General features: G+C 34.4%; 2 protein-coding genes across 3 annotated transcripts; both read right to left on the bottom strand.

The window, feature by feature from the left end:
* Nucleotides 1-53: 53 nt before the first annotated feature.
* Nucleotides 54-14,364, bottom strand: LOC113509958 (chymotrypsin-like elastase family member 2A). 2 transcript variants are annotated; one of them, XM_052893531.1, is made up of 7 exons: nucleotides 13,983-14,363; nucleotides 9,970-10,146; nucleotides 8,692-8,923; nucleotides 7,439-7,548; nucleotides 3,232-3,399; nucleotides 1,284-1,440; nucleotides 54-756 (listed from the first exon to the last, which is right to left on the bottom strand). In XM_052893531.1, exons 1-7 carry the CDS (start codon nucleotides 14,235-14,237, stop codon nucleotides 536-538), a joined length of 1,320 nt encoding a protein of 439 aa, XP_052749491.1. In that variant the 5' UTR covers nucleotides 14,238-14,363; the 3' UTR covers nucleotides 54-535. The 2 variants fall into 2 exon arrangements, with proteins under 2 accessions (XP_052749491.1, XP_052749492.1); XM_052893532.1 differs by lacking the exon at nucleotides 9,970-10,146 and having other exon boundaries at nucleotides 13,983-14,364.
* Nucleotides 14,365-16,533: 2,169 nt separating this feature from the next.
* LOC113512770 (chymotrypsin-C-like) lies at nucleotides 16,534-24,784 on the bottom strand. Its single transcript, XM_052893523.1, has 7 exons — nucleotides 24,318-24,784; nucleotides 22,946-23,122; nucleotides 21,239-21,470; nucleotides 19,490-19,599; nucleotides 18,180-18,347; nucleotides 17,365-17,521; nucleotides 16,534-16,888 (listed from the first exon to the last, which is right to left on the bottom strand). Exons 1-7 carry the CDS (start codon nucleotides 24,576-24,578, stop codon nucleotides 16,659-16,661), a joined length of 1,335 nt encoding a protein of 444 aa, XP_052749483.1. The 5' UTR covers nucleotides 24,579-24,784; the 3' UTR covers nucleotides 16,534-16,658.
* Nucleotides 24,785-24,810: the final 26 nt, after the last annotated feature.

Here is a 24,810-nt window from a genome sequence, read left to right as displayed (position 1 = left end):
TGATATATGTAATTAGGTACTTTTTGGTTTTAAGTTTTTAATAAAAAGTAATAAAAAATTTTGCTGTTTTATTCATCAAAATCGTCCATCATATTAACCTTACCAGAGGGAGACTTTGTACAAAAGTCGATTGCTTGGGTACCTCTTTGTCTTTGTCCCATTCGTGTTTTTACCGTGAAGCAGTTGTGTTTGCATGGCCGTATTTCGGTTTGAAGGGTGGGATATGGCGTGAATTTACTGGGTACAGAGGAATAACATCTGAGTCCTTAGGAATGGCAACGCATGGGGGTATCATGGGCGAAACATTATACTCTGTTATGTCCATGGTACTTCATGTCTATAGGCGACGGTTACCACTTTCCATCAGGTGGGCCATCAACTTGTTTGCCGTTCAAAGTTGCATAAAAAAACCATATAGTATTTGAGTTGGAAAATGATATAGGCTACAAATTCAACATAATTTTGTTGTCTAAATATAAAAAAAAAAACGTATTATAATTATATAATAATCACAGTCTTCATTCATGAATATTATTTATGACATATGATTTTCTATCCATTCGCCATATTTAGCAATATCTGTGAACAAGGTGTATTCTGTATTGTCACATATTGCAGCATCTCGTCTAGCAATGGCCAATGACACTATTCCTCGAACGAACCAAGAGCCCGTTGCATTTGCAGAGTAATCCCCTTGTATATCAGGTACGAATATTACGAATCCACCACCACTATCGCCATTGCATGCTGATGTACCTGAAATGGCATAATTATTTATGTATTTATTACTAGCTATATATCGTGACTTCGCCTGATCAAAGCAATTTATAGAGTATCCTGTCTTAGTTAGGATATAACCTATCTGTATTTATTCAAATCTATCCAGTAGGTTTTGCGTGAAAGAGTAATAAACATTCATCTATCAACGCAAATTATTGTATGTACGCTTGACAGCAATTTACATCATATACCTCAAAATAGAGGATAAAGAATCAAGTAAATTAATTACCAATAGTGGCTTATTGTACACGCAAGTAGTTTTATAACAAAAAGTTCCTCAGATTTTATTTTACTATCATAACACAACTATGTAAATATGATCATTTTACAACAAAAACACTAACAACAAAGAGCATGAATAGCAACTTTTGCATCAAACTCTAAATAATACCAAATAATTTAACAATTTGAGATTTTGTAAAAAATATATTTTAAAAGGAGTTCGCTTAATTTTTTTTTTTTATTATAAATAGTAAAATAGTAAATATTTTAAATACACTCACCATTTCTATAACCTGCGCAGAATTTTTGATTATTCAATATCTTTCCAAAAAAATCAGGGTTGCTTTTTATACATTTAGAATCACTAACCATTGGTATTATGGTTTGGCGTAGTTCAGGCGATAGTTTGTCTGTGTGATCAAATCCCCAGCCTACAACCTGAAAGTAATTGTAAGTGGTTTCGAATTAAGTCGATTTTCATACAAACATCTTTAAATAAATTTACGATCAAATTCATTCTATCAAACGCAATTGTCAATTCATCCTCATCGTATCAGCTTTTAACTGTCCACGATTAAACTTAGAACCTCTCTTATTGGAGAGTTTTGCTAATAATTCTCACGCTTGGCAGGTGGATTGCAAACCGCAGTTAAACTTTGGTGGTGTTTAAAGAGGGACGCTGCTGTCCATCTTTCGACCGTTAAATTCCTTTAGTTGCCTCTTACGACACCTACGATAATAAAAGAAGTGCCAATTCTATGCCGGGATCTAGCGACAATTTCTGATTCCAAAATTTGATCTGATTTCTGAAACCATTTTACTCAAACAGAATAGCAATTGTCAGTTATATACAATTAAATTGATTCATCTCGGGGATTTTCTGATAGTTATAACAATGCACTTATTTGTACATTACTTAAACCATATGCAATAATAATAGGGAGGGCAAAAAATATCCAGTAGCCTCCCTCTTAAAATTTCTAACTGCGGTTGCCAGCCCCAAACATGGCAACTATTGCTAAAATTCCCTTTATAGGGAAAGCTTATGTCCAACAGTGGGCAGTTAACGGTTGAAATAATAATAATAATTCAATAATGAAAAGGCAGCTAATATCAAAGGCTTAGATGCAAATAGGTGACATATATACCCCTACATACAAGAAGATCAAGAGTGCTTCATAATTTATTCTACCTATAAATATGTAATGTTACAAATTTAGATTACAAAATTATTAAATAATAAGTTTTATTGATGATAAATCCCCTTCCCTTTAGAAAATTCCACCTGTAATGTTGTTTTTCTAATTCACTAAAACTTTCCTTACTAAAAATGTTGAGCAAGATCTTCGAACCGAAAATTAACTAAAGGTCAAATAGGTTTTGTTATTTCTTTATAACATTTTTTAATTTGCAAAAGAAATTGGCATGCAAATTGTGTTTTATATTCATGTATGTGTGTGTGTGTACCCAAACAACATCAGACTAATTTTATCTGATCTTTAATTCTTCACTAATATTATAAATGTGAAAGTGTGTTTGTTTGTTACCTTTTAATATCTTTAACAACTCAACAATCGTCATATTTGATGTACATTTAACAGAGGAAGATTTTGAAACTGATGGCCCACCTGATGGAAAGTAGTAACCGTCGCCTATAGACATGAGCAGTACCATGGACATAACAGAGTATACTGTTTCGCCCATGATGCCATGATACCCCCCATGCGTTGCCATTCCTGAGGACTCAGGTGTTATTCCTCTGTACGAGTCCCCTGTAAATTAACTACCATATCCCACCCTTCAAACCGAAACACAGCCATGCAAACACAACTGCTTTACAGAACAGAAGTACCCAAGTAAACGACTTTTGTACAAAGTCTCTCCCTGGTATATGTAAATACCTATATTTAAGCAAATAAAATGATTGATTGATTAATAGTTTTTGAGTACATCCATTACAAATAAATAAATAACTGAGAAGGAGGGTTCTTGAGTGGCATCCCCGACTTGATGGAGTGACGACCACAAATGCATTACAGGAAGTCAGTGGTTGCAGGTGGCTCAGGACCGTTCCTTGTGGCAGTCTATGGGGAGGCTTATGTCCAGCAGTGGACGGATAATGGCTGGAATGATGATGATGATGAAGCAAACGAATAATCAAATCTTTTTTTCTTTATATTAAAAGTATATATAGATATTTTTTCTAGATTTCAAAGTAGAAAAACTTACAGCGCCGTAAACAGTGCTAAATGGTAAATTCTTGTAAGCATTAAGATGCCACAGGCAAGCCGGTTGAACGAAATCATTAAATGTCACTTCACTCTTCAATTTCAACAGTGATATATCGTTGTGAAGTTTTCTATGGTTGAACTCAGCGTGCACTATTATCTCGTGTATCTGAAAAGGTAAGTTTAGAAAATTTGAGATAATTGGTAGGCTTTATTTGTGTCAGTCGCTATTTAATATTATGATGTAGGATGTAAAATTTATAATAACCTAGCACCGGGGAATAAGTTGTCACCTTGGCCAATATTTGTTAACTGAATTCAGTGTCAGATGCTGTTTACGCAAAATCATATGTTTCAACATGTCTATCTCTCTCATTTTCACATTTAGCAGTAACAAATATGATTTATTCTTAATGAGCAGAAACTCAGTTTCTAGTAGTCTATGATCCAGTAACAAATGTAACTAGGATTGTCTATGATTCAACTCTTTTCCGTTTCCCATTCGAGAAAGCGAACGTGTCTCTGCGACTGTATTTCAATTAACCAATAAATTATAAAATTATAATGCATTTTGATAAAAGAGGAAGACCGAGGAATAATTACACGGGACAGAAAAAAGAAACACTAGGTGTCATGTCATATAGGGAGGTCAAGGATATGGCCTGGGATAGAGCTGGCTGGAAGAAGATGTATGAATTAGTTGCACCGACAAGAAGAAACTCTTAAATGAAAAGAGAGAATGCATTTTGATATTGTACAGTCAGTAACTTGGTAGTGTGTCACGAGAAATTAAATCAGAAGGTGAATTCATTAAATTTCAGTTTCATTTACCAAGCCATCAAAACTGCATTTGCCCACATTCAGACACCATTTGCGTGCACAGATATATTCGAAAAGATAATTTCGAAATAATGTTTTATAGGAAGAAATTGGCTTTAATGGAAATATTAGCCTCCATTGCTGTCAAGTCGACATTCACGAGGCTCGCCTAGAAATCCTGCCACCATTGGCCAACTGGCCTAATAATATTCCCATCGCTTCATTTATCATTGGGTCTCCCCATTGTATTCATCGTTTAAAAAAATGATGAAGATTCCATTTTCAAATGAATATGAGTGGTAATGGATGGAAACAAGCCATATAGTATATTTAAAAAAAGAAAAAAAAATTGAATTTTGATATACCATTCTTGCATCTCTTAATATAATGCTTTTTTCATTTGAGAGTTTCCTCTTGTCAGTGCAACTAATTCATGCATCTTCTTCCAACCAGCTCTATCCCTATCCTTGACCTCCATATCTTTGATTTATATCCTTGACCTTCCTATATGACACCTACCTCTGTCCCATTCGTGTTTCAACCGTGAAGCAGTTGTGTTTGCATGGCTGTGTTTCGGTTTGAAGGGTGGGATATGGCGTGAATTTACTGGGTACAGAGGAATAACACCTGAGTCCTCAGGAATGGCAACATGGGGGGTATCATGGGCGAAACAGTATACTCTGTTATGTCCATGGTACTGCTCATGTCTATAGGCGACGGTTACCACTTTCCATCAGGTGGGCCGTCAGCTTGTTTGCCATTCTAAGTTCTATAAAAAAAAAAAAAAAATGACATAACACCTATATATAATGCTTAAAGACTATAAATTTAATTTGTAAGTAAATATAAAAACACTAGTGGAATTATAAAAGTGGTATCAATTTGAAGTACGTCGTCTAATGAAGTTCTTAGTTCGTTTTAATTTTTTTATCGATAAACCGTCACCAATAAGAACAGTACTATTGTTTCATAAAATAAAATACACTGTGACATCCATTGTTAGATATTATGTTTCCTTATCGAGTAATTTCACTACCATAAAATTTTTCAAAATAAAATTTTTATTGCACCTATCAGAACGAAATACAGCTATAGACAGCTGTCTATGTAAAAGACATTTCTACTATATCTTTCTATGATAAAGCGGGGATTTTATTATTAGAATCCATAATTATATACATGACTATAATAACATCTGTGACAATATTCCTTACTAACTAGCAGCCTCGTTTTCTAAGCTATTCGTAATTTACAAGCCACTTTGTCACAATTTGTAAGTTTTACTAACATTGTAACAAAGTGTTACACAAGTCTCTTAATCACTTAACATACACAAGTATCTTTATTAACTTACCATAAATTGAAGTATGTTATGTATTATATATAATTTTTATGTATTATTATTATTAGGAAAAAAAATATGAATAGAAATATAGATAGGGTAGAAAAAGTGTGAATGCTGAAAGGACTACAAATAAAGAAGAATGAAAGAGTATAAGGGCAGGAAGATGACATCCATACCAACTGCATTTAACAAAAATCGATTGCTTGAGCACCTCTGTCTCATTCATGGTTCTGCCGTGAAGCAGTTGTAATTTCATGGCTGTGTTTAGGTTTAAAGGGTGGGATATAGCGTGAATTTACTGGGTACAGAGGAATAACACCTTAATCCTCAGAAATAGCAACGCATGAGAGGTATCAGTGGCGAAACAGTAAACTCTGTTATGTCCATGGTACTGATCATGTTTATAGGCGACAGTTACCACTTAACTTACCATATAACACCTGAGTCCTCAGGAATGGCAACGCATGGGGGGTATTATGGGCGAAACAGTATACTCTGTTATGACCATGATACTGCTCATGTCTATAGGCGACGGTTACTACTTTACATCAGGTGGGCCGTTAACTTGTTTGTCATTTTAAGTTGTATAAAAATGAGTAAACTATATATTAATTATATTTTTGTACTAATAAACTAATTGAATACTTTATAATAAAATAAATCTGTGTGAAGCTAGACCAGATAGCTATTTTTTTTTTACAACACAGGGGCAAACGAGCATGCGGCTCACCTGATGGTAAGTGACTACCGCCGCCCATGATCACCCACAACACCAGCGGCATTGCAGGTGTGCTGCCGGCCTTTTAAAAAGGAATATGCTCTTTTCTTAAAGGTTATTATGTCGTATTGGTTCGGAACGCTGCTGGAAGTTGATTACTAGCTCGTAATTATATAAAGCATGTTATAAATGTTGTGTTCACAGGAAAAATATCGAAAATTATCAAGAATTACTATGAGATAGCATAAGTTGAAGGTTATTATGAACATGTATTTATATTATAAACATGATGTTATGTACGATATGTATTTCTGTGTAACTATTCAATTATCAATTAAAAAGAAATAACTATTTCTGACTACGAACATACCAAATTACCACAGTACAAAATTTTTAAACCATAAAATTCCAACAGCCCATTTTTGTTCTATAATATCTCCCATATATTTATTATTGACAAAACCAGATTATTAAAATATCATAATGGATATTACTTATTTATAGTTGGAATTTAATATTATATTCGATGCCTGAAATATGAAATAGTAAAATTATATTTACAAATTCTATCCGTTTTAATATTAATCCTTTTACTCGTATTTACGAAGCTGTCTTTGCTCGTTTTACAAGAGTTTTTTTGGGATGAAGTCTTCTCTCTCCTACTTTGAGGTAGTTTTTCATGATTTTTTTTTTCGAGTATCAAAAAATATTCTACTCTCAATAGGTATTTAAAATAAAATTACGCATTGGTTTTTTACTACATTTTAGGATATAACTACCTTTTAGATAGCTACTTAATGAAAAAAAAAATAGATATACCAGAACTAATCTTCCTACTCATATTCCTTTTTGTTTAAGATACTTTTATGTCTCACATCAGTTTTTAGTTTTAGATGCCTGCATTTGTATTAATGTTATTTTTATGTCAATAAAATGACCAAATAAAGAAGTATAACGCCTTAGATCTCAAGAACGGCAAAGTACCTTACAGCCTAAATGGTCGCCACGAACACTCAGGTTATGGAATGAACTCCCTGCCGACGTTTTCCCAAGAGACTACAGCATGGGGTTCTTCAAAAGGGGGGTAAAGAGATTTCTTCAGGGTCGGCAACGCGCGCGTAATACCTCTGGTATTGCAGGCATTCATAGGCTACGGTAACCGCTTACCATCAGGTGGGCTTGTATGCATGCTTGTTTGCCGCCTCAGTGGTATAAAAAAAAAGTAAGAAATCTGAGGTGCTGCTCACATCTATATCTACGGTTATTACACCCCATCAAATAGATCGTCAACCATTTGATATTCTAAAATACATAAAAATATATTACCTTTCTTTCTTGTGTGTCTGTATCACCGCCGATCAAATTGTACTTCCCAAATATAATACTCAATATTTCAGGTAATACAGCAACGCCGTTAATGGTGGTACAATGGGCAGCTGAAGTTAAATGTGTAAAAATTCACTTTATTGTTATTTTAACATATTCTTTACTAATATTATATATATTTTTTATACAACTTAGAATGGCAAACAAGCTGACGGCCCACCTGATGGAAAGTGGTAACCGTCGCCTATAGACATGAGCAGTACCATGGATATAACAGAGTATACTGTTTCGCCCATGATACCCCCCATGTGTTGCCATTCCTGAGGACTCAGGTGTTATTCCTCCGTACCCAGTAAATTCGCGCCATATCACACCCTTCATGAAACACAGCCATGCAAACACAACTACTTCACGGTTGAAACACAAATGGGACAGAGGTACCCAAGCAATCGACTTTTGTACAAATTGAGTTCGTTTGTTACCTCTTATCACCTTAACAGCTCAGCTGATATACACATACTGTTTAGGTCATCAAATACCAATTACACTAACGAACGAACTAAATAGCTGGTAAATTTAGCACTTTATAAACACCGTTTACCGAAATGAGCACAGAAGGCTACGCTTAAAACCTTTTATTTTTATTTCATTTTGTAACAATTTCTTAATTTTTGATGACCCTTAATAGTATAGTGATAAATCACTATACTATTAAGGGTCTTAAAAGACTGCATCTCCTTTCAATAGTCGTAGGTTACTTTTCCATATTTTGCAAACATTTATATTTACTAAAAGTATACCCGTTTACAAAAAAAATATTTAAGTATTTCAAACAGTTAGTGCAAATTCTGCATAATTTAAAACTGAGTAATACTGTCTAATATATCCAGAATTTTTTATCGTCATCATCATCAATGTTTTAGCCGTTTCAATCCATAGGTCTCCCTCATAGACCGTCATAAGGAAACGATGCGTTTCCTATGGCAATTTGCCATTGGAGGGATTTTGCTATGATTGACAGGCGCGTTGGCAATCGCAATTAGGTCTTTGGTATTGTTTTAAAAGGGGTTCTGCTACTTATCACTAGGTTATTAAACTCCTCTTACGACGCCACCGGATAAGAACAGGACCATTCTATGCCGGGTCCACATGGCAATTATAATCTTCTAATTTTTATTTTAGATGCCCATGCCCATATGTGGATTAAATGTCAAGTTCTTTATTTATTGTATAATAAATAAATGTCACATTACCAGTCAAGACATAAGTTTTAGAAACTAATGTTCCTCCGCATATATAGCGAAGACTCGAACTGTCCAGTCGATAAATAGCTCCATGCCATGGCCAGTCTCCATGTTTGGTAGGCTGTCCGTTGACGATCAGCTCTGTGTGGACAACCTTCCGTCTGCCACAACCATCATCAGGAGTTGACAGCCCAATATGAGCTGTACCTTTACGCCCGACAAGGTAATTATCAAAAACAGCCTGAAAGTTAAATTGGATCCAGGTAGTTGATTATCTCCCATTTACAAAACCTAACTACGAAGTATTAGATCCTCAACCTAATAAAGATATACGATAACTTGCTCAATTTCTATTCCTCTAAAAAACTTAATACATTTGTTTTGCAACTTAGAATGGCAAACAAGCTGACGGCCCACCTGATGGAAAGTGGAAATGTCTTTAACATGAGCAGTACCATGGACATAACAGAGTATATTGTTTCGCTCATCCTATCCCTATGTGTTCCCATTCCTGAGGACTCAGGTGTTATTCCTCTGTACCCTGTAAATTCACTGCCATATCCTACCCCTCAAACCGAATCACAGCCATGCAAACACAACTGCTTCACGGTAGAAACACGAATGGGACAGAGGTTCCCAAGCAAACGACTTTTATACAAAGTACTAATAATAATAATAGTAATTCCTTAAACGTTCACAGACACATACTAATGGTAGTGGAATTACACAAAATAATTAACCGGTGACGGAGTATCTGCTACGTTCCCAGTAAGTTTACTGCTACGACATGACTTATGTATTAATTATAAACTTTGTTTACACATATTTAAATAAATTTTTGGGACTTTGTACAATGAACAAATTTTCCAGGCAAATAGTACCTACATACCTGGTTTTTTATTGCCGACATTTCGACTTAGATTGCACCACGTCGTGGTCACGACAGGACTGGACTGAGCGGCGTCTTCGTGTGGCAGCCCGCGCAATCTCTTCGGGTACCCTCACTCTGTTACTATTATTGTCTAGATTTACCCTACACAACACACTCACGGCATTCTCACTACATTTAAATAATTTATCGCGGGTTTTTAACATAACAATCACTGGGTTCCATACTGTTTCAGGTCATGCAGCTCAAATGTCGAAATGTCGGCAATAAAGAAGTAGGTATCTAGGTACTATTTACCTGCAAAAAATTGTCATCGCGCTAAGTCGCGATAGTGTGTTTAAATACAAATTATGTAAACAGAGAAGGAGTCTTAAATTATAGAGATACCCTTTACTTACTGTTAGTGGCTCTTTACAGTATTCTACATAATTGATGTCGACACTTGTCATATATGGGATTGTCCCTGTGGGCGGTCCCTTGACACGGAACACTGCTCGGTCGGCCTTTTTGAAAAACTGAATACTAAAACGCATTTCGAAAGCATGCACTCTAGCAAAATTTTCAGTTTCGTTGCTCTGAAATGGTATAATATAGTTATTATAATGTTAATATAGGCATAGGTAAATAAATCCTAAATACCAGCTTCCCAAAAAACCTATCCTAAAAATCCTTCGACTCGTTGCAACGACGAGCTATGAGAATTGTCGCTGATCCCAGGCTTACAAGCGGTATCGAACCCTTAAGTCTTAGGAGAGATTTTGCCTCACTTTGCGTGTTTTACCGCTTGTATAACGGATTGTGCTCAGAGGAATTGTTCAATATGATGCCCACAGCCACTTTCTAGCATCGTACGGCTCGCCATCGATAGTGAGTTCATCCTCATATCCTACAGCCTCAATGGTCGCGTACAGCGCGTTTTCAGAGATGTTTCCTCCCACGAACACTCAGGTTATGGAATGAGCTCCCTGCCGAGGTTTTCCCAAGAGTCTACAGCATGGGGTTCTTCAAAAGGGGTGTAAAGAGTTTTTTTCATGGTCGGCAACGCGCGCGTAATACCTCTGGTATTGCAGGTGTTCATAGGCTACGGCAACCACTTACCATCGAGTGGGCCGTATGCTTGTTTACCACTTCAGTGGTATAAAGAAAATAGGTATATTTTTTGCGACTTGAAATGGCAAAGAAAATATCGACCCATCTGATAGAAAGTATATGAATGCCCTTGTTATTCCTCACTCATTGTCGCTTCTGAGGCCTAATCTGCTATTTCTCTGAATCGTGTAATTTCAACAACAACTACTTCGCGATAGAAATAAGAATGGGTTTTTTTTATGAGTGAAAATGGTATAGTAACCCCGCCTGCGCTAACGGGATACGCTGGCGGGGCACCAGTGAAGGGTGATAGATGAGAATGAAAACAGGCCAGTCATGATGAATTCATCAGGAATTAACCATAACAGTTTCCAGGGAGAACCGCGAGGAGGTCGACCTGGTTGGGTATATTGCTAGCAATGGAATTCTCAGTCTCCAATACTAACAATCCCTTTCCCCCCAATACGAATGGGTTATAGTTAAATACCTGAGCAGATGCCTTTTTTATTAATTTTCTGTCTTTTTTATCTATTTTTTGATTTATCATCATTAGAATTATAGTTGTATATTATGTGTATGTATTTGTGTAAGTATATATGTATGTATTTATGCATGTATAGGTATATATTATATTAGTGACAATATTTTTATATTATTTAATTTGTAGTCACATTTATTTTCGATGTTGTAACTTAATTTGTTCTTATTTTATTTTTTGATTTATGTTTGACTGGTAGAGGTACGTCTTTAGATATTAAATCCGCCATATGTATACTTACATAAAAATTTGTGTATATCAGTTTAAACAAATAAATAAAAATAAAATCAAGTCAAATTTACTTTTGTATAAAGACTCCCTCTGGTAGTTGCCCCAAGTGTGAGTTTAACATATTATTTACACATTACATTTGTATTTACATTAATAATTCGTATTAAGACATCTCAAGAGAGTAGTTCTTATTTCGTCACCAAAAGGAAAATAAGTTGATATAATTCTAAGAAAATCATATATTTACCAATTAGCTATTGGACCGATGTCAATACAATATCGAACTAAATACTAACGTTATAGAAACGTAAATTCATGGAACTCTCACTGGATATACAGTGAAGACAGCCTATAGATTGACATGTTAAAAAGAGCTACCAACATAATAACGGCAGTTTAAAGAACTATTTTCTATTAATCGTCTAAAAGACGCGTCTCGACAGCAATATGTCCCGATTTGGTACGTAACTCTTTGGGTCATACTATATAATGTTGAATCAACGGTTGTTACTCACACCATGCTATTACAACTTACAATTTGCATACATACATACATACATATCTGTCACGCCTGTCTCCCATTAGGGTACGCAGAAACAATGGAACGCCAAATGCTTCGATTCAAACAAATCTCTTTCGCTTCTTCCACATTCATTTATCTTTTCATACACGCTCGCCGGTTACGGGTACTTTTAATTTGGCTCTTCTTCAGCACGTCGCCTATTTGGTCAACATACGTCCGTCTAGGGCGGCCCCTACCGACATCTCCATTCATTCTTGCTCGATAAATCTCTTTCGTAATTCATCTTTCATCCATCCTCTCCAATTGACCAAACCAACGCAACGCAACAATTCCTTTTTCGATTTTTGTCACTACATCGTCTTTTAGTCCACACTTCTCTCTAATCACACTGTTTCTTACTCTATCTTTTAATGTAATTTACATCATATAAAAAAAAATAATGTTATTCATGACTAAACACAGTTACGTTGATGATTGATGATATGTTTAAGGTATCTACCTTAGATTGATAATATTTGAATTTAGGTCTATTTAGATTTTTTTATACAACTTAGAATGGAAAACAAGCTGACGGTCCACCTGATGGAAAGTGGTAACCGTCGCCTATAGACATGAGCAGTACCATGGACATAACAGAGTATACTGTTTCGCCCATGATACCCCCCATGCGTTGCCATTCCTGAGGACTCAGGTGTTATTAGACTTCAGATGTACCCTATAAATTCACGCCATATCCCACCGTTCAAACCGAAACACAGCCATGCAAACACAACTGCTTTACGCTAAAGCAGTTGTGTTTGCATGAAAGTTCTTAGCGATAAGCAATTAGACTATCAATTTTCCTTAGAAAATGTTCCAAAAGAAGTTTTCAAAAACTACAAATTTTAAAAACAAAGAATTACATATGAAATAACGCAATAAGAGAATAGAATGACATATCTGTACACTCTCCAATCATCTTGTAAATTCAGCAAATTATTAACGATGCATATAAAAAAAAAATGAGTTTATAACAAAACCAATTATATTTCGAATTCGACATGAAGACAAAGAAAATTGGGTCATTGTATATTTGAAATTAATTGTACGGAATCGTACCATAAACCGATATGAATATATTTAGATTATGAGCATGGATGAATAAATTAAAAATCAGAGACTAAAAAGATACACTGAAAATAAAGCGTAGTTATTTGAATTGTGCATTCTTTTATAATCTTTTTGTAAAAATTTGTAATTCAAGTCATGCATAGAAATTTTTATGGAGAAAGCTATGTTCGGAGTCTCTTTGCGTGATAGAATCCAAAACTAAGATATCTGCAAAAGAACCAACGTATCCGACATAGCCTGAAGGATAAGCAAGCTAAAGTAGCAATAGGCTGGTCACATAGCTCGAAGAACCGACAATCGATGAGGAAGAAAAGTTCTTGAATGAGGACCCCGTACGGACAAACGTTGAGTAGGACGACCCCCCACTAGATGGAGTGACGACCTGAAACGCGTTGCAGGGAGTCAGTGGATGCAAGTGGCTCAGGACCGTTCTTTATGGCAGTCTATGGTGGAGGCTTATGTCCAGCAGTGGACGGATAATGGCTGAAATGATGATGATGATGATGATGATACGAATTTTTTGAAACATTATCGTGAAACATCGTGTCTGGCCTTAAAGTTTCTCATTTACTTTAAGTATTTAATTCCACGTTGTCCTATTAAAACTATGTATTTAGTTTTTACAATTTAAGTTCTGGACAGTTATAAATCTATATATATATAATAACATTATCAACAAACAAAGATTATTATCAAATAATTGACTTATTTATTTATTATTTTAATTCTTTATTGTACACACCAGTTATAAGAATATGACAGAGGTAATCAAATGTACAAAGGCGAGCTTAACTCTAATAGAGTTTTCTTCCAGCAACACCCAAAGTGGAAAGGAACATCAATGTCAGCAGATATAGCAGTGTACAATATTGTAACAATTTTTAAACGGACATAATTAAATTAATTACATTATAACTTACTAATATAATTGTAGCTTCAGAATCAAATTTTAATTTGATTTGACTGTACAGGGGCAGTTCCTCGTTTACATAAACTTTATACGAGTTCTCTTCATCCGGTGGCAGACCAGGCTCGAATTCCATGTACATATTTGTATATCCTTTACATGGTGGTGCAGAAACCAACGGATTAACAAGAAGAGTCCAATTTCTTCTATCTTGTGGTACACTATTCACTGCTGCTAGTAAAAAAAATACTATTGTCATTCGAATCATTTTCTTGTGAAATTTGACACAATTTAATAAATTTATACTTTGTTAATTTAGATTTGATATTTATATCAATGTCAATATTTATACGTGAGGTCAACTATGATATCAACTGTCCACTGATATATCTAAGTGCATTTGTACGTCGTGCTTGTAAATGTTGCAGATAACTATGTAAATACCATACGTCATTTTAATATATTTTTGTAAATTAATCAAAATATTTTTAATGTATATTTACTCATAAATGGAATGAAATTAATTTATTTTGCTAGAATATTAGTAATGTTCAGATGAATGATGTTTACATGCCCCTCTGTACCCAGTAAATTCACGCTATATCCCACCCTTCATACCGAAACACAGTCATGCAAACACAACTGCTTCACGGTTGAAACACGAATGGGACAGAGGTACCCGAGCAATTGACTTTTGTACAAAGTCTGATTCCACAAATGAAGTCTGTTTTTTTTTATGAAATAGACTCTTATATTATTGTTTTACATGCCCATTTACCAGAAACATCTCAATGCAGAAGACTGTAAATAAATAAAACGGACAGAACAAAATCATTATAGATTGGTGTCGTAAATTTTTATCAAAATCGGTTCAATAATTAAAAATCAATGTAACTGGTTTTGCTATAATTGAAGTCTGCTTTTTTTTTATGAAACAGTGTCTTTATCTATATTTTTACCTACTTTTTTGCCAAAAAACTTCACACGATAGAAAAGTGTAAATTAAACGGATAGAACAAAATCAGCAATTGACTGTAACATGATTAAGGAAAACGGATACTCGTGCGTGTACTTTTTATAATCACCGCCAACAACGGACAAAGAAACAAGCATTTTAATTATGCATATATACATTTTTTATACATAACTTCAATTTATATATAAATTTAATGATCTAACATGACTTCTAAACTGACCAAACGTGTTTTTTTTACCTTTATTTTTTATTATAACTAGCTAGTTCACTGATCTGAATCAAAAGTGACATATCTCCCTTCATCATCATTATCATCATCATCCAATATAGGAAGTAGATAGCAAGTTTTATAGTTATTTTTTTATACAACTTAGAATGGCAAACAAGCTGACGGTCCAACTGATGGAAAGTGGTAATAGTCGCTTATAGACATAACAGAGTATACTGTTTCGCCCATGATACCCCCATGCGTTGCCATTCCTGAGGACTCAGGTGATATTCCTTTGTACCGAGTAAATTCACGCCATATCCCACCCTTCAAACCGAAACACAGCCATGCAAACACAACTGCTTCACAACAAAACACAAATGGTCACTTTCACCTTATTAGTAAAGATGTTGGGATTATATAGTAAGCTTGTTTGAGTACTTTTTCTTAACCCAATATTAGAGGGAGAAAGGTATTGTTAGTAATGAGGTCTAATAGCTCCATTGCTAGCAATATACCCTGTCAGGTCAACCTCCACGAGTTTCGCCCTGGAAACCATCATGGTTAATTCTTGTCGAATTGATCTTGGTGGGCCAACTGACCTACATTCATTCTCACTTATCATCTCCCATTGGCGCCCCGCTGGTGTATACCGATAGCGCCGGCGCGGCAGGGTGACTATTCCATTTTCACCCATTAAAAAAAAATATTAGTTAAGTGTCTCTTCACTTCTCTCACAGAAGACTACTGCTACTATGCAAGCCAGGTGGCTTGGTATAGGGATTCATTCAACAATTATATATATATATATATATATATATATATATATATATATATATATATATATATATATATATATATATATATATATATATATTTTTTTATTTATTTATTTACACTTTATTGTACGGAAAAATTAGTTCGTTATACTTTATTTTAAACAGGCGAGCTTAATTGTATAAGATTTCTCTTCCGGGTTCCTTCTCCGGGTTTGCTACCCGGAGTGGAAAAACAGTTGTGTTTGCATGGCTGTGTTTCGGTTTGAAGGATGGGATTGGCAGTGAATTTATAGGGTACAGAGGAATAACACCTGGGTCCTCAGGAATGGCAACGCATGGGGGGTATCATGGGCGAAACAGTATACTCTGTTATGTCCATGGTACTGCTGATGTCTATAGGCGACTGTTACCACTTTCCATCAGGTGGGCCGTCAGCTTGTTTGCCATTCTAAGTTATATATAAGAGTATCATTAAGTCTATTAGTTAAGCCTTTAAGAGTATCATGAATTCTTTTAGTTAAACCTTAAGAGTATTAAGTTAAGAGTATCTGAAGAATATTAACTAAGCCTTTAAAACAAAAAGAAATAACAAACAAGCAAAAAAGTTTCTTTTCATATTTATAACATTAATAAGGATAACATATTAAATACCATATTAATTAATAAGGATACAATATTAAAATATAGTAATTTTAACAAATAATTTTAATCAGTACATCGATGACGCTAATTATTAGCCTCAGTGTGCCTCTTTATCCAGCCAACGAACGAAGCGACATCGGTAAATAATGTGTATTGGGTGTTATCACAAATTGGTTCATTGGGGCGCGATAAGGCGAGGGAAACGATGCCACGGACATGCCAGGCGCCAGTAGCATTAGCTGATGACTCTCCAGTAACGTCAGGAACAAACACTTGGTATGCACCACCGCTGTCACCGTTGCAAGCTGAGGTACCTAAAAGAACATAATTAATTGAACATAATATTACTACATTAAGTAGTATCAGATAATATGAACAGCAGGGGGGAAGGGCATTGTTAATAATGGAGACTGAGAATCCCATTGCTAGCAATATACCCAACCAGGTCGACCTCCTCGCGGTTCTCCCTGGAAACTATCATGGTTAATTCCTGATGAATTCATCATGATGGGCTAACTGACCTGTTATCATTCTCATCTATCACCCTTCACTGGTGCTCCGCCAGCGTATCCCGTTAGCGCAGGCGGGTTACCATAACATTTTCACCCATCAAAAAAAAATATGAACAGCATTGTGTATATCGTGGAGAGAGTATTTAAATTTGTTCATAAATTTATATCAAACGTACAAAAAATATGAGTAATAAAATCAAACAATCACTGGAAAATATCTGCTGCAATACCCAAAACAACAATTAGTTTCATCGTCTTTTTTTATAAATTAAACATACCATTCCTGTATCCAGCGCAGAATTTCCTATTATTTAAGAGCCTTCCGAAAAAGGCGGTATTACTTTTAATGCATGGGCCATCTAATATTTTTGGTAGAGTCACTTGATGGAGGGTACTGGAGAGTTGGTCGTTGTGATTAAATCCCCAACCGACTACCTGAAAAGAAAAAACTATAACCTGATTTTAAACCAATCAAAACTCTTTCTCTCTCAAGAATGAACAGGATGGCCGTGCGGAAAGAAGTTAAATATCTAATTTTATTTTATTTTATAATAATTGACAAAAATATATTATTACTGTTACAGTGATGATGTAAAACGATTAATTACATAATAAAAATAAATAATTTAAGCTAAAAACATTTTATTGTAAAAATTTTGGAGATAAATAACGTCTTGTAAAAAAGACAAAAGTTTGTGTGAAGTGCAGAAAATCGTAAAATGATTTTGAAAAAAGAAAATATTGGAGGGAAATAAAAAGTCCTATCTATAATAACGTTGAAAATAAATTACAATAATTAACCTTACTTTGGACAGTAATATACTTTTTTTTATACCACTGAGGTAGCAAATAAGCATACGGCCCACCTGATGGTAAGTGGTTACCGTAGCCTATGAACACCTGCAATACCAGGGTATTACGCGTGCATTGCCGACCCCGAAGAAACCTCTTTACCCCCCTTTTGAAGAACCCCATGCTGTAGTCTCTTGGGAAAACCTCGGCAAGGAGCTCATTCCACAACCTGAGTGTTCGTGGGAGGAAACATCTCTGAAACCGCGCAGTCTTTACCTAACTTACAATTTTAATAACTTACAGTCCCCTTGATGGTTCCAGTTGGTAATTTCTTATAAGCATTCGCATGCCACAAACAAGCCGGCTGGACGTAATCGTCGTATGTTACTTCGGTCTTTAACTTCAACAGTGCGATATCGTTGTCTAGTTTTCTTGCGTTATATTCCTCATGCACTATAACTTGATGTACCTGTTTCAATAAATCAATAGCTTAAGTAAGTCAAACTTTTTATTAATCAGATTTCTTTGTTTTGTGATGTTCTTTGTTTTTTTATCTACCTTCAAGTTTGTTGCTCTTTACTTACTATTTTTATTTAATGACAATTTAAACTTATAATAAAATACCAAAAAGTCTCCTATTTAGAAAATTTTAAAGATTCAATAAAACATTGGCTTGTTGAGGAGTCCTTTTACAGTGTGCAAGAGTTTTTGATACAAAAATGTAAACAACCTACTTGAATTACCTATCGTGTTACAATGCAGCTGTTGTCAATAGTCCATGATTTGACAGTGACATTTCTTTCTTTTTTATCGTTGTCAAGTGTCTAATATTTTTGATGTATTTTTTTTTCATATAACATTTCCAATTTTAATGACTTATTTAACATTTATTCTTTTTAAGTTTTAATATTTGCACGCCTAATTATGGCGAAATATGAGGACTTATACTTATTGTAACATCTATACACTTATCATGTTTCTTGTAAATAAATAAATAAATTACATTGCAATTATTATTTGCTTTTATTTGCAATTTTACAATCCTTCAATTTTAAAGGATATATATCCTTCTGTGCTATACATATGCATTTACTCAGATATTACAGAAGAATTACATAGTTACAAAGATGAGTCATACTCTTAGTAGTTACCTTCGTATCTGTAATCGCAAGATACTATTACGGTTTCATTTTAGTATATAACTCTAGTGTGATAGTTATAAATTCGCTAAGCAGGCTCCCCTATCTCTTGCATTGAAACTACTCAATGACATTTTGAGCCAGTATCCGCAATTGGATGTATTTGCCTCCAACTTGCTGGAGTTTCATCGAGTGACCACAGAGTATTTGTGTTCAGACGTTTTTGTTTAAGTCTTTTTATATTATTCTTGTTATATATGTGTAATATTCCTATTCTATATGTTATTGTACTCATGCTTTCCTGGGTGAGCGTATTGGAAGACTGTAAGGCTCAACCAGTGGATGTAATAAATAAATAAATGCTTTTTGAGTATTTTTAAATTGTATGGAAACTTAATCAATCGTTTATCTTTTTATATTTTGTACAAACACTTAATATTAAATTTTATTAATCTAATACACTCATACATACCTCTCTCTCTTGAGTTGCAACATCGCCACCAGTCAGGTGGTACTTCCCAAAAATGATACTCAATAACTCAGCCAATACTGGCTCTCCATTGATTGTCGTGCAATGAGCGGCTAAAACATTTTTGTATTTTTTTTTATACAACTTAGAATGGCAAACAAGCTGACGGCCCAACTGATGGAAAGTGGTAACCGTCACCTATAGACATGAGCAGTACCATGGACATAGCAGAGTATACTGTTTCGCCCATGATACCCCCTATGCGTTACCATTCCTGAGGACTCAGGTGTTATTCCTCTGTACCCACCCTTCAAACCGAAACACAGCCATGCAAACACAACTGCTTCACGGTTGAAACACGAATGAGACAGAGGTACCCAAGCAATCGACTTTTGTGCAAAGAAAATCATTTCCACGTTTTGACCACATCTTCATACAAATTCTTAAATATATTCTGATTTATGTTATTAAAAGAGAAGGCTTTATATTATATAGTCATCTACTTAAGTCGTGTACTTCTCACTCGTGCCTCTGCTGTAAAGCATCTATGCTTGTACGACTGTATTTCTTGAACTGTTAGATATAGAAGTGAGATTACAAGGTATGCAGGCTTGAGAGATATTCCAGTTCCAATAACAGAGGGCCTACCATGAAGTATTTTCCGAAATTTCGGGGACAAACGAAATAGAAATTTGATGTTAAAATTACATAATTCATGTTTAAAATTATTAAAAATGTTAAAATATTCGTTCCTTTGGACTATTAGGATAGGATTTATGATGAACGAAATATTAAGCTCCATTTACTGGGTCGATTTTGATACGAACAAAAACAAGAAATTGAGCCCGAAATTTAGGAATTTCATTTCATGGTAGACCACCAGAATATTCTGTGACGTCTATAACGTTGTTCGAGTCTATAAGTGACGGTTACCACTTTTTATCAAGTGGATTGCACGAAAAAGGACCTTCATACAAAATTCCACATAAATATTTTTTGTTAAAAGTTACTGTAAATGTGATTTTAGTAAGATGAATGTTTTCATTTAATTTTATTTATTGAGAGTTAGTATTCTTTGATACGAGCTTATGTAAAATGATAGATAGGTAGATATTCCATACTTTATATCAATTGTAATGTTATTTGTGTGTAAGTAAGTAATACAAATAAATTATACATCTATTTATCTCATTCTTCCTTCACCTGTCCACTGCTGAACATAAGCCTCCCTCTTGGAGGGTTTTTCTAGTAGTTACCACGCTTGGCAGGCGGATTGGCAACCGCAGTTAAGCTATGGAGATATTTTAAAAGGGACGCTTCTGCCCATCCCTCAATCTCCCTAAGTCGCCTCTTACTGCACCCACGGGAAAGTAAGGGATGGCCTATTCTCTGCTAGGACCACACAGCAACCTATCTATTTATCTAATGATAATTAAAAATTAATGAAAACACTTCGTTAAAATATCAAATAAAGTAATTATTTAATAATGTTATAATAAGTTATAAGTGACTACTTATTACAGACTAGCTGTTGCCCGCGACTTCGCCCGCGTCAAATTCTGTTAACATGATCGCAATTAAGAAATTTTTAAAAGAATATATTTCAAAATACTTCTGCGTAAATGATATTTTTAGTTTTATTTTCTTGTGGCAGAAGAACATACTGTTTTATTATAGATATAAGTATATAAAGAGATAATATTAGTGCAAACAGAAAGAACTCTTTACAACGTGTCATAAAATTTTACCTACCTGTTAAAACAAAAGTTTTCGATATAAGTGTTCCTCCACAGATGTATTTTACAGAATATTGCTCCAGTCTGTAAATGGCTCCGTGCCAGGGCCAGTCTCCAGGCTTGGTAGGCTGGCCATTCACGATCAGCTCGGTGTGCGTTACTTTACGTCTCCCACAGGAACCAGTGGGTACTGTAAGAGCCACGTGCGCTGTTCCTTTATATCCCTCGATGACACCGTCAAGAAATCCCTAAACAATTACATTTTGATATTAACAAAAAAGGAGTCTTGTCCCCAAGTAATATCTGAACAAGAAATTGTCTTTCGTTTTAACATTTTAAACCTAACGTAAGAAATCTGTATAATCTGTATCATTGGGGGGAAAGGATTGTTAGTAATGAGACCGTTAGTTCCCATTGCTATCAATGTATCAGGTCGACCTCCACGCGGTTCCCCCTGGAAACCATCGTGACTAATTTATCGTTGAACTGACCTGTCCGAAAAATGAATCAACTTTTTGTAAGCTAATTGTCAACCAGATAATAAAATGTAAAATATATAGTCTTATGTTATATAGATAGAGCATCGACTCTCAAAAACGAGTCAACTTTTTGTCAGCTATTAGCTGACTCGTTTTTTTATGTATTCTATATACTTACACACATTAATGTCTATTTATGTATCTATATTTAATTATTTAACCCTTTGCACTCCGTTGTCGCCGTATTTGCGACATTAAAATGCTAACATTAAATCCACTGTCGCGGCTACAGCGACACGGTTGTTTTACTGACTCAGCGCACTTAATACTTAGGTAAGCGAAATCCTCTGTGTTTATCTCCTAGTGTTCATAATATGTTTATTTTGTTTACATTATAATAAGTTATTGATAAGTTAATAAGTTATTGGTATCCACTATGAATTACTAGGCTGGATTACTGGCAAAGGGTTAATAAATAAAATAAATTTTAACGCTTTAAAAAGATGCAAAAATTATAACACAACATATATATATATATATATATATATATATATATATATATATATATATATATATATATATATATATATAGTTTTTTTTATACAACATAGAATGGCAAACAAGCTGACGGCCCACCTGATGGTAAGTGGTAACCGTCGCCTATAGACATGAGCAGTACCATAGATATGACAGAGTATACTATTTCGCCCATGATACCCACCATGCGTTGCCATTCCTGAGGACTCAGGTGTTATTCCTCTGTACCCAGTAAATTCACGCCATATCCCACCCTTCAAACCGAAACACAGCCATGCAAACACAACTGCTTTACGGTTGAAACACGAATGGGACAGAGGTATCCATGTAATCGACTTTTGTACAAAGTCTCCCTTTAATGTATAACTATAGTTTTTAATGATCCTATCCCCTTAGAGTTTGCTGGAAGAGAGAACTCTTATACAGTTAAGCTAACCTGTTCAAAATAATTTATAACAATAAAATTTTTATGTACAATAAAATGTAATTAAATAAAAAATATATATAATTAGAAATTCTGAACAAATCCCTATACCAAGCCACCTGGCTTGCATAGCAGCAGTAGTTTATATCCTCTGTGAGAGATGTGGAGAGACACTTATCTAATATTGAATTTATTGGGTTCTCGAAACATTTTTATGGAAACACTGTTTGTATAATACGTAATAATAATACTCATATGTAATAATAAATGATTATTCACTTACAGGCGCTGGATGTTCACAGTACTCTACGGTGTTTACAACGATTGAAGTGGGATATGGCACCGTTCCTGTTTGGGGTCCCTTAACAATGACACTGAAATACGACGCCGGTTTGAAGAAACTTATAAAAACTTCTAAATCTGATTTGATAGTTCTTATTCTTGCCACAGTATCGTTAACCTGCAAATTGTTATAAAGTTATATGTAATACTAGGTGACTCGGCAAACGTTATTTTACCATATACATCGTTTCGAGAACTATACATGAAAATTTATCCTACTACAATTATTATATTGGATTGCCATCTTGCAATCCTATTGCGGCATATAAAAATCGCGATTAAAAAACAGGGGTTGATCGTAAAAGCGTGAAAATTTTAATTTGTATATATTTTTGTAAATGCTAAATCATAATCAAATAAAAATAAAAAAATTTGTCAAAAAAATACCCTCATCATTGAGGTATGAAAAATAGATGTTAGCCGATTCTCAGATCTACCCGATATGCACACAAAATATCATAAAAATTGATAAAGCCGTTTCGGAGGAGTTTGGTAACAAACACCGCGACACGAGAATTTTATATATTAGATAATTCCAATAAAATATTATTTTAAATCTAAAGTATCTGGGGGGAAGGGGATTGTTAGCAATGGAGTTTGACAGCCCCATTGCTAGCAATATGCCTCATTAGGTCGACCTCCACGTGGTTCCCCCTGGAAACCATCGTGAACAATTCTTGTTGAATTCGTCACGATGGGCTAACTGACCTGCTTCATACTCGCCTATCATCCGGTGTATACCGATAGTGCGGGCGGGGTTACGATTCCATTATCATCCATTAAAAAAAAAATCTAAAGTATCTATGAATCATTCAGTTAACCCTCATCAATGCATTCGAATTCAAATAGACTTGTTTACAAGCACTTTAAAATCGTTTAATATATATATATATATATATATATATATATATATATATATATATATATATAATATATAATAATATATATATATATATATATATATATATATATATATATATACACTAGTCAATTAAATTAAATATTTTGTTACTCAATGTTTATTTCTTATTCGGAGATCCAATATTAAACCATAAATGAAGGACTTCAAAAGGCCGAAACTAATCAAGAATTTATTACAAAAATACGAGCAGTACACAGGTTTTTTTTTTTAATATGATCTTAATATGATACTTCATAATTTAATTTTATATTTTTATTTATTTATAAGACTTGTAAAAATTTATAAAACAATATTCATGCAATGGAACATAGACTAAATTCAAGTCCCTCTGGTAACTTCAAAGCACAGTAAAATTCTACGTACCTACATTTGGCGAACATAACACACTTACCAATGTTACGGTTGCTTCAGAGTCAAACTTAATTATAATACGAGATTGTGCAGGAAATACTTCATAAATGTTCAAATGATACATATTTTCTTCCTCGGGACTCAAACCTGCTTCGAAGGATGCATCAACGACGTCATTTCCTTTGCAAGGCCGAGCTCTTCCCAAAGGTGTACCGACAATCCCCCATTTCTTCACTAGATCGGACGTTTGCCCGCAACTTAGTATATTAAAAATAACTAGAATCTTAACCACTGTCTTCATTTTAAAATTCGAACGCAAAACAAAAATTCGACGCGCCAAATAAAAACACTAAATTACAATAACAAATACATTTTTTTTTATATCTAGTTAAAAACACAAACAATATTAATTGTAAAAAAAAAATTGAATAAAATTTTACGAAATGTCAGTAAGCGGTCAGTTTGCATCGGAACATCGATACTGACTGTTGAATATTGTACTTTATTCCAATGTTACATGCAAAGCTTAAAAC

The sequence above is a fragment of the Galleria mellonella genome, unplaced genomic scaffold, assembly GCF_026898425.1.
Source record: "Galleria mellonella isolate WM207_F2 unplaced genomic scaffold, CSIRO_AGI_GalMel_v1 utg176, whole genome shotgun sequence".
NCBI lineage: Eukaryota > Metazoa > Arthropoda > Insecta > Lepidoptera > Pyralidae > Galleria > Galleria mellonella.
This window is presented reverse-complemented; position numbering and strand designations above follow the sequence as displayed.